The following is an 11,926-nucleotide window of genomic DNA, read 5'->3' on the forward strand; positions in this document are numbered from 1 at the left end:
TCTCTTTAATGCTAATTTGGTGGTATGCACTCTTCAAGTCAAATGTGGAAAACACCTTGTACTTCGCAAGACTGTGCACCATGTCCTCTATCCTTGGAAGGGGATATGCATCTAGTTCCGTGTACTGGTTGATGGTTTGAGAATAATCAATAAAGTCTCTTTTTGTGCCTGTCAAGTGGATCTTTTACAACTACGACCTGTGCTCTCCATGGGGATATGCTTGGTTCAATGATACCTTCAGATAACAAGCGTGATAACTGGTCACTTATAAACAACTGATCATCTTCACTATAGCGTCTGGATTTAACTGCAATTGGTTTACACTGTTGGGGCAAGTTTGGAAAAAGTGAAGGCTCCTCAATATCAGCTGTTGCCAAGGCACAGTTACTAGTTACCCTTAAACTTGGTTTATTTCCCCCATGCTGAAAAGTTACACTCTTGTGCTGCTTTTGAAAATCATGACCCAAGATCACATCACAACATAAATCCTTTAAAACCCTAGCTGAACACATGGATAATTCTGATTGACATGACCCAAGTCTACCGTAACATACCCATGGAGCTAGTATTCAAAGATGCTGATGCCATTGAAATCTCCTTGCTTGCAGGAACTACTGTCAGCTTTAGTTTCTGTGCCACTTTCTCACTTATGAAACTATCCGAACTGCAAGAGTCAATTAATGCTTTCAGTGAATGACCATTGACAGTGATGTCTGTAGCTGCATGTGAAGGTTCTTTGGAAAAGTGGCAGCAAGTGTGAGCAGAGTGGGGTTATACAGTGTAGCAGTAGTGCTGTCAGAAGTCTTAGCCTTGGATCTACAGACTTTGGCAAAATGACCTGTCTTACCACAGTTGTTGCATGTAACAGCACGTGCAGGACAACTACCCCTACCTGTAATGTGGAATGTATTACCACAAAAATAGCATTTCTTCTTTGACGAATGTGCAGCAGCGACAGTCGAGTCCACAGGTGATCTTCTTTCCGCCTCTTCTTTCGTTGACTGCGGTTGTTGGTCATCACAAGGCTGTCCTTGCTGTCCTGGAACTAAAGCAGCTGCATGAGGAACAGGCAAGTAAGACATGTAGGAATCAGCATTACGATGGGCAAGATCCAACGTACGGGCCTGACTGTACCCCGCCTCCAGATCCAAGGACTTGTTTTCTAGCAGGCGCTGACGAATAAATGCTGAGGCAATACCGTTAATAAACGCATCACGTACCATCTCCTCCCGGTATTGTTCAGCTGTGACTGCCTTAAAGTTACAATCCTTGCTTAGTTTATGTAACTCTATCAGAAATTCATCAAGGGATTCACCTGACTGCTGTCGTCGGGTTGCCAAAACATGCCTTGCAAAAATCTCGTTCGGTAGCGTGACGTAAACACTCTCTAGTTTTGCAACGGCACCTTCATACGTAACACAGTCTTCAATGAGTTCGTACACACTTGGGGATACACAGTTCACTAGAGCCCTCAGCTTGTTGGGTGCGGCCTCTCCACTCTCCTCTATGAAGTTTTGAAAGGTTCGGTGCCAGTGTTTCAAACTCCTTGGCCGCCGTAGGAGAGCTGGGATCTGTGTCCAGTCGACATGGCTTAAGCAGCTTAGCCATGACGAGTATTTTGTTGAATAAATTGTTAAAAGACTGAAACACTTGGTAGCAAACTACAAGCTTTATTCAACAAAATACCGGCTCTCAGATCTATAACATAAACAGACAAAATATCTAGCGTTAGTCATACAACACATACAACATAAACAACTTATGACAAACATAACAGAACAAAATAAACACACGTAAATTTACATATCAACAGAGGAACTGCAAGAGGGGAACTACACTCGCCTGTGGTGCGACTGTAACTAACCGTACACAGTGATACCAAGCATGAAAACAGTTACGCTAGTGTCGCCAGTGTACAATAATTACCACAGAGACTTCCCCTCAGAGTTCATTCATCCGCAATTAGAGTCGTAAGACTTCAAACAAATCTCTTTTCCAGTCATCCAAAACCTCTCAGCTCTTCTCCACTCAGGTTCTAACCAACATGGGTTACAATGAGGCCCGACTGCCTCCAATGGAGCAAAAGTCAATTCTAAACGAGTCAACAGAAAGGGACAGGAATAATGACAACAGCTCCTTTGCTTACTAAAGCTCTCCAAAGAGAGCATAGCACATGTTAAGCCTGCATGGCGCCTGTTTCAAATAGTAGAAAGTTAAGTATACCTTAGTTTTACCAGACCACTGAGCTGATTAACAGCTCTCCTAGGGCTGGCCCGAAGGGTTAGACTTATTTTACGTGGCTAAGAACCAATTGGTTACTTAGCAACGGGACCTACAGCTTATTGTGGAATCCGAACCACATTATAGCGAGAAATGAATTTCTATCACCAGAAATAAATTCCTCTAACTCTTCATCAGCCGGCCGCGGGAATTGAACTCCGGCCCATCGAGTGACAGTCTGAAGCTCAACCGGCTCGGCCAACAAAGGGCTTTCAAATAGTAGAGCTCTACTATTTACAAATCATGATGAAAACACTGAAACAAACAAACAAACGTAAAGCGTTTTAGATAACCACTCTATCTACACCAGACAGTATTATTATTTGGAACAAATATAAGTCGACTTTACGGAAATACTGTAATTGCCCTGTCACCACGCGAGACATAGGCTTAATGATTCACCAAGAATACAATCGGAAAAAAAGGCCAAAAGGACAAATACATAGCAACAAGTGAATGTGAAAGACCATAAAAATTATTCTTTGGTCCTAAAACAATCCATCAGAAGCGACCCTCTATTCTCTGATCTATCAATGCAAATACTGCAGTGGTATCCAAGTGCAAGCTTAAAAAGAGAGAGAGAGAGAGAGAGAGAGAGAGAGAGAGAGAGAGAGAGAGAGAGAGAGAGAGAATTATTCAGATTCCAGCCAGGTCTTTGTTGGAAGAAAAATCTGCAAAGAAGTAGATTAAGAATCGGGAAATATCCAGTACATGACAAAATCACGTCAACAGTTTATGTCAAGTTTAAACCATATAACTTACTGAAAGACGATTCTTGTTCATTATTCAAGATTCAAGTTTTCGAAGCCAATTTCATTTGGGATTATCAGCAGCCAAAAATCGTTCCTTATACTTTATGAAACCTCGAGCCAGGAAAATCTACCACTCAGTATAAGACACGATCTTCCTTCAACTCAGGAATGAACCACAATTATCCGGCATATTGCAAACTATCGTAACTCTTGGACAAGCCAAAGACCTTCTGTTCTCACGAAAGAAATTCTTGAGAGAGAGAGAGAGAGAGAGAGAGAGAGAGAGAGAGAGAGAGAGAGAGAGAGAGAGGGGGGAATGAATTGCCCTCCCAACCGAAATATGCTAATAATCTCTTCAAGCTGTGCCACAAGTTAGGAGCTTCGAGGAACAGGTGTTTTTTTATGTTCTTGTTAGAATAATAAATTTATCAGGACAGGACGTGGAACAAAGGATGGAGCGAGAGAAATCCTTCAAATACGAACGAGAAAGCCAAGTGATAGATCCTAGACCAACCTAGTTAACCTTTTGAAAGATCTCCAGCAACTTGGAGAGAGAGAGAGAGAGAGAGAGAGAGAGAGAGAGAGAGAGAGAGAGAGAGAGAGAGAGAGAGAGAGAGAGAGAGAGAAAGATCTGACGTTGAAATACGGACCCATGAGAGCTGACTCCTGCCACAAGACAAGTTGCCATCAGAATCTGTCCATTGGCATGAATACGCTGACAGAGAATCGCTTTTGTGCAACTTTTTTTTTTTTTTTTTCCCACAAGTTTATGTCCAAGAGAAAAGTATATGTAGGAAAAGAGGATACAATGAAAAAATAGATAAAACTCCCCGTAATTTTCATTGCAACTGAAACTCGAAGGTTGCAGATATCCTACGATGTCTACCACGAATCGGTGCTCCACAGATACGACGCACCCTCCACGTAAAGATGACACTATTAAGTAGTCTTTTATCTATTATCAGACAGATTTAAATTGCAGATCGCGATTTTATTTAGCTGCTATGGCGATGTTTGCTATATTTTCTCCAACGTTTGCTTCTCCTACCCATTGCATAATCATCATTTTGGGTAGCCTGATACCATAAGCTTTCTAAAGCACAGTATTTTTAGGCCTATGTGCAAACAGTACTTCAACCTTTCATATTTTGTATGAGTACAAAGTGAGTGAATGAGCACCGACGTATAATGACTCATGATAATTTCCTCTCTGACACCGAAGACGAATTTTGTGCTACGACACAGACATTCACATGACACCGTAAGATATGAAAAAATACAGTCAATAGGCCAAGCCAGTCCTTCTAATGTCCAAAAAATAACACCAGATTGGTGGAATTTCTAACCTCCACTTCCTGTCCGTATTGCAATCTAAAAAGCGGTAATATTTAATGGTTAATTATCCAAAAATGGTTATGTACATCATGGGTTATGTATTAATATCCAAATATTGTCCTCACTGAACTCCATTACACACAATTTACGATGCACTTCACACAAGCTTATTTAATTCCAGCAGGGGTCCATTCTAAAGGAAATGTAAATTAGCAAATGGCTCACGATGCACAACGAAATTATCCTCAAAGACATGCTTCAACAGCTCTCTCTCTCTCTCTCTCTCTCTCTCTCTCTCTCTCTCTCTCTCTCTCTCTCTCTCACTGTGTGTGTGTGTGTGTGTGTGTGAGAGAGAGAGAGAGAGAGAGAGAGAGAGAGAGAGAGAGAGAGAGAGAGAGAGAGCCAGCCGCTTTCTGTTGCTACCGAAAGCCGTTTTCTAGAAGAGAAACATAGCGCCAGAATCTTTCTGTTGCTACCAAAAGTCTTTTTCGAAAAGAGAGAGAGAGAGAGAGAGAGAGAGAGAGAGAGAGAGAGAGAGAGAGAGAGAGAGAGAGAGAGAGAGAGAGAGAGAGAGAGAGTGGACGGTGTGGGCCCAGAAGCAGCAATGTAAACAACAAAGAACATTAAATTTAATTAAAAGGAAAAGGAATGGCGCTAAAAGCTTTTCTGCAAGTTTAATTATGGGGGAAGCAGCCACTATTATTATGCTTCAGTCATTATTATTATTATTATTATTATTATTTTATTATTATTATTATTATTATTATTAGTATTATTCAGAAGAATCCCTACCTATATGGAACAAGTCCAACATAAGGTCCACTGACTTGATGTTGCAACTTCCAAAGCATATTACGGTGTTCACTTGCAAGAAGTAACAGAAGGAAACAGGAAATACAGAAAGAAGAGGTCAGCTATTAGAAAATAAATAAAACTAATAAATAGATCAAAACTAAATTATTACAATGCAAGGAGAACAGTATTAAGGTAGCAATGCATCGCATCTTCGCTCGAACTTTTGAGGTTCCAACTGCACATCCTTAGGAGGCTGTTCCAGAGTCCAACGGTGTGAGGAATTAAGGACTTCAGGAACTGAGAAGTTCGGCAGCGAGGAACATTTACACTAGACTGATTTGTGGAAGTTCGGGGAGAAAGCCGAACGATGCGATGGGGCGATTTCAGCCATTCGTTGCTTTATACATTGACAAAGAGGAGTTGGAGTGGTTGGACAGCAAGGTTGAGGTAAGGAAACAGAACGGAAGTCAAGTAAAAGGTAAAAAGTGAGTCCAGTGTAGGGGCCGAAGGGACGCTGCAAACCACCTCTAGTAATGCTTACAGTGCACCACTTGAGGTGCACTGAAAGCTCTAACACCTACGGAGGAAAACTGTTAAGCCTTTAGTGAAACAGTGTAATACACACACACACACACACATTGCATTGTGGGCTCAAGGAATATAACAGAGAGAGAGAGAGAGAGAGAGAGAGAGAGAGAGAGAGAGAGAGAGAGAGAGAGAGAGAGAGAGAGAGAGAGAGAGAGAGAGAGAAGTATCATCCAGGGTTCAAGAAGGAGCTTTGGTTTCGGATAAATAAAAGCACCCCAGTTTTCAAAGAGTCCTTTCAGAATCTTATATTTGTAACTACATATAAAAAGTCTATTTCCAGTCCTCTCCTATAGACAACGATCCAATTTCCATCATGCACTGAGTCGCATACAAAATGTTCCGTCTACCGACATTTATCAACAGTTCAACTCTAGAAACTTGGGCAGACCTACAATACGAAACTATGGTCTATGCATCAAAATTTTATGAACAAAATCTTTCGAGATGTCTACCTATATTTAAAAAAAATCAATCTACCCTGACTCCTAAAACAAATCTTTCCAAACTTTGACCTAGTTTGGAAAAACACGCCTGCTATTCGATGGAAATGCTGATTAAAGCTTCCCTCACATGAAGTTGTTAGCGGGAAACGAGTAAAACCTCTCTCTCTTCTCTCTTCTCTCTCTCTCTCTGCACACTGCACATAAAGGCTCTGGTTCTGTGCCCAAGCGCGTATATGTGCATGCGACGCGCAAGTATGAATATTAGCACTACACAGCGCATACACATTTACAACACATTTCCTCAATGATTCTTCTACACAGACACACACACACGCAGAGAGAGAGAGAGAGAGAGAGAGAGAGAGAGAGAGAGAGAGAGAGAGAGAGAGTTAAAATGCTATACTGTTGTTTGCCACCTACTCAAATAAATAGCAAAGTTCTGTAATCAGTACGCCTAAAATTCTGGCTGGAAGTAGGCCTAAAATGCAAACCAAATAACACTGCCTTTCGAGAAACTACCACAGAATACTGGTCACTGTACAGTAGGCCAACAAGAAGCTCTGCAGAAATGAAGTTCGTTCACTGTCTTATTCATAACTTCATCTCATTCCTAACAAAGAAGAGACTGTTATAAGACTGAAACACTTGGTAGCAAACTACAAGCTTTATTCAACAAAATACCGGCTCTCAGATCTATAACATAAACAGACAAAATATCTAGCGTTAGTCATACAACACATACAACATAAAAACAACTTATGACAAACATAACAGAACAAAATAAACACACGTAAATTTACATATCAACAGAGGAACTGCAAGAGGGGAACTACAGAAGCCAGTGGTGCGACTGTAACTAACCGTACACAGTGATACCAAGCATGAAAACAGTTACGCTAGTGTCGCCAGTGTACAATAATTACCACATTCTCCCCTCCTAGAAAAATTCAACATTAACAAAATGGATACCATGTCAAAAATATCAGATTAGTCCCATCCGTAACGATCGGGGGGCTTTGACACGCGAGTCGACCTCCTTAACTCAGTGGGCTCAGTGAATGAATGAGAGTCATGATTAGTATGAGGCTGTACATCTTGCGTTGTGGGTGAACCCGGAGTCTCTATATTTCCTGGTGCCTCATCCGGGTGCGCAAGAGTCGTCGGACTCTCAGGACTTGGAGCTAAGTCACGGATAGACACAGTTGACTCACGCCCGTCTGGATATTTGACACTTGCGTACATTGGGTTCCACATCAACAAGTTCTACCTGATCAGTTAATGGTTCGTGTTTGCTAGACCCTAACATGCCGCCGCAATAACACTTGCCCAGGGTCAAAAGCCATGTTGGTAATCCATTTCCGAAACTAGAACGTCGTTGGAACCTGAAGAAACGCTCATGTGGAGTCTCATTGGTTGCAGTGCATAAGAGTGATCTTATTGAATGCAAAACCTCGGAAGCACCATCTCCCAGTGTTGGTTCTTCAAACTATGAGATTCAAGTGTTAAACAAACAGCCTTCCAAATAATTCCGTTGTACCTCTCAACCTGACCATTACCTATTGGGTGATAAGGTGTTGTTTTACTTGTTGCAACTCCCTTCTGAGAAAGGTACATCTTCAGTTCTTGAGAAATGAAAAAGAACCTTGATCTGAATGGATGAAACTTGGCATTCCACAAAGACTGAAGATAGACTCAAGACATTTGATTACTGTTTTTGAATTTATATTTGAACAAGGAAATGCAAAAGGAAAACGCCAGTATTCATCAACAACTGTAAGTATGTACTTATTGTTTGTGGTGGAAGGCAAAGGTCCTTTGAAATCAATACTGAGGCGTTCCATCGGCTGTGTGGCTTTAATGAGGACCCCTTGTGCTGAACGATGGAATCGTGGTTTTTGCTGTGCACAGACTTTACAAAGCACACACCTTTTTCACATCATCTGTTGAGAAAGGGAGGTTTTAGATCGCACAAAATGCAAAGCCGAGTTACCCCAGGGTGACAAGATTCTCATGAATGTCTGTAAGCTTCAACATTGGGAAAACAGAACAGCAGTATGCACGAGACAAGGTATCCGGCACAACATTCTGTTTCCGGGACGATATTGTATCGTATAACTGAATGATGCCAGCTCAAGCCTCCACTCTTGTATCTTGTTATTCTTTATCTTGGTTCTTTTTCTGTTATCTAACATGAACATCACAGAGCACTGATCAGTAATCAGAGTAAAATGTCTTCTGGCTAAGAAAATGACTCCACTTGCGAACCGCTTCAATAATAGCTGTAGCCTCCTTTTCTACAGCAGGATAATGCAACTCACTTCCCTGAAGCGTTCTTGACATGAAGGCTACTGGCCTGCCACCCTGGTTCAATACTGCTGAGATAGCGACCTCTGAAGCATCACACTCCACAACAAAAGGAAGGCTCATCCACAGACCTTAGAGAAGCACCCGTAAGCTGCTTTTTCAAAGTGTTAAAGGCAGCTAGTGCTGATTCACTCAATGGAAAAGTTTTTGTGTTTATCAAGGGTTGGATTTTATCGGAGAAGCCAGGAATCCATTTAGCATAATATGCAAACAACCCTTGAACTCTTCGCAAAGACCCTATATTTGTGGGAGGTGGTAATTCCTGGAGAGGACGTAATCTGTCAGGGTCAGGCCTTATGACATTATTACCAACACAATACCCAAGAACATTGATTGTAGGCACAGACATAACTGATTTAGATTCATTGAGTGGTAAGCTTCCGTTTCTGAATAACCTCCAAAAATTTCTTAACATTGCTATCATGTTCCTCCTGAGTTGATCCAGCTACAGTAATATTATCTAGATATGGGAAAGTGTCTTTAAGACCCTCATCTTCAACTAACTTATCCATAGCTCTCTGAAATACTGCTACTCCATTAGTGACACCAAATGGAACTCTGCAAAACTGATATAATTTCCTGCACCCTCAAAAGCAGTGTACTTCCTCTCACTCTCTTTAATGCTAATTTGGTGGTATGCACTCTTCAAGTCAAATGTGGAAAACACCTTGTACTTTGCAAGACTGTGCACCATGTCCTCTATCCTTGGAAGGGGATATGCATCTAGTTCTGTGTACTGGTTGATGGTTTGAGAATAATCAATACAAAGTCTCTTTTTGTGCCTGTCAAGTGGATCTTTTACAACTACGACCTGTGCTCTCCATGGGGATATGCTTGGTTCAATGATACCTTCAGATAACAAGCGTGATAACTGGTCACTTATAAACAACTGATCATCTTCACTATAGCGTCTGGATTTAACTGCAATTGGTTTACACTGTTGGGGCAAGTTCGGAAACAGTGAAGGCTCCTCAATATCAGCTGTTGCCAAGGCACAGTTACTAGTTACCCTTAAACTTGGTTTATTTCCCCATACTGAAAAGTTACACTCTTGTGCTGCTTTTGAAAATCATGACCCAAGATCACATCACAACATAAATCCTTTAAAACCCTAGCTGAACACATGGATAATTCTGATTGACATGACCCAAGTCTACCGTAACATACCCATGGGAGCTAGTATTCAAAGATGCTGATGCCATTGAAATCTCCTTGCTTGCAGGAACTACTGTCAGCTTTAGTTTCTGTGCCACTTTCTCACTTATGAAACTATCCGAACTGCAAGAGTCAATTAATGCTTTCAGTGAATGACCATTGACAGTGATGTCTGTAGCTGCATGTGAAAGGTTCTTTGGAAAAGTGGCAGCAAGTGTGAGCAGAGTGGGGTTATACAGTGTAGCAGTAGTGCTGTCAGAAGTCTTAGCCTTGGATCTACAGACTTTGGCAAAATGACCTGTCTTACCACAGTTGTTGCATGTAACAGCACGTGCAGGACAACTACCCTACCTGTAATGTGGAATGTATTACCACAAAATAGCATTTCTTCTTTGACGAATGTGCAGCAGCGACAGTCGAGTCCACAGGTGATCTTCTTCCCGCCTCTTCTTTCGTTGACTGCAGTTGTTGGTCATCACAAGGCTGTCCTTGCTGTCCTGGAACTAAAGCAGCTGCATGAGGAACAGGCAAGTAAGACATGTAGGAATCAGCATTACGATGGGCAAGATCCAACGTACGGGCCTGACTGTACCCCCGCCTCCAGATCCAAGGACTTGTTTTCTAGCAGGCGCTGACGAATAAATGCTGAGGCAATACCGTTAATAAACGCATCACGTACCATCTCCTCCCGGTATTGTTCAGCTGTGATGCTGCCTTAAAGTTACAATCCTTGCTTAGTTTATGTAACTCTATCAGAAATTCATCAAGGATTCACCTGACTGCTGTCGTCGGGTTGCCAAAACATGCCTTGCAAAAATCTCGTTCGGTAATTGACGTAAACACTCTCTAGTTTTTGCAACGGCACCTTCATACGTAACACAGTCTTCAATGAGTTCGTACACACTTGGGGATACACAGTTCACTAGAGCCCTCAGCTTTTGAGGTGCGGCCTCTCCACTCTCCTCTATGAAGTTTTGAAAGGTTCGTGCCAGTGTTTCCACTCCTTGGCCGCCGAGGAGAGCTGGGATCTGTGTCCAGTCGACATGGCTTAAGCAGCTTAGCCATGACGAGTATTTTGTTGAATAAATTGTTATAAGACTGAAACACTTGGTAGCAAACTACAAGCTTTATTCAACAAAATACCGGCTCTCAGATCTATAACATAAACAGACAAAATATCTAGTGTTAGTCATACAACACATACAACATAAACAACTTATGACAAATATAACAGAACAAAATAAACACACGTAAATTTACATATCAACAGAGGAACTGCAAGAGGGGAACTACACTCGCCTGTGGTGCGACTGTAACTAACCGTACACAGTGATACCAAGCATGAAAACAGTTACGCTAGTGTCGCCAGTGTACAATAATTACCACAGAGACTTCCCCTCAGAGTTCATTCATCCGCAATTAGAGTCAAGACTTCAAACAAATCTCTTTTCCAGTCATCCAAAACCTCTCAGCTCTTCTCCACCAGGTTCTAACCAACATGGGTTACAATGAGGCCCGACTGCCTCCAATGGAGCAAAAGTCAATTCTAAACGAGTCAACAGAAAGGGACAGGAATAATGACAACAGCTCCTTTGTTACTAAAGCTCTCCAAAGAGAGCATAGCACATGTTAAGCCTGCATGGCGCCTGTTTCAAATAGTAGAAAGTTAAGTATACCTTAGTTTTGCAGACCACTGAGCTGATTAACAGCTCCTAGGGGCTGGCCCGAAGGGTTAGACTTATTTTACGTGGCTAAGAACCAATTGGTTACTTAGCAACGGGACCTAACAGCTTATTGTGAATCTGAACCACATTATAACGAGAAATGAATTTCTATCACCAGAAATAAATTCTCTAACTCTTCATCAGCCGGCCATGGAATTGAACTCCGCCCATCGAGTGACAGTCTGAAGCTCAACCAGCTCGGCCAACAAGGGCTTTCAAATAGTAGAGCTCTACTATTTACAAATCATGATGAAAACACTGAAACAAACAAACAAACGTAAAGCGTTTTAGATAACCACTTATCTACACCAGACAGTATTATTATTTGGAACAAATATAAGTCGACTTTACGGAAATAATTGCCCTGTCACCACGCGAGACATAGGCTTAATGATTCACCAAGAATACAATCGGAAAAAAAGGCCAAAAGGACAAATACATAGCAACAAGTGAATGTGAAAGACCATAAAAATTATTCTTTGGTCCTAAA

General features: G+C 41.6%; 1 protein-coding gene across 1 annotated transcript; it reads right to left on the minus strand.

Moving 5' to 3' along the window:
- Nucleotides 1-686: 686 nt before the first annotated feature.
- LOC136837862 (uncharacterized) lies at nt 687-7,435 on the minus strand. The gene is made up of 2 exons (XM_067102748.1): nt 7,286-7,435; nt 687-1,571 (listed from the first exon to the last, which is right to left on the minus strand). Exons 1-2 carry the CDS (start codon nt 7,433-7,435, stop codon nt 687-689), a joined length of 1,035 nt encoding a protein of 344 aa, XP_066958849.1.
- Between the last annotated feature and the right edge of the window lie 4,491 nt (nt 7,436-11,926).

The sequence above is a fragment of the Macrobrachium rosenbergii genome, unplaced genomic scaffold (assembly GCF_040412425.1).
Source record: "Macrobrachium rosenbergii isolate ZJJX-2024 unplaced genomic scaffold, ASM4041242v1 13875, whole genome shotgun sequence".
In the NCBI taxonomy this organism is placed as follows: Eukaryota; Metazoa; Arthropoda; class Malacostraca; order Decapoda; family Palaemonidae; genus Macrobrachium; species Macrobrachium rosenbergii.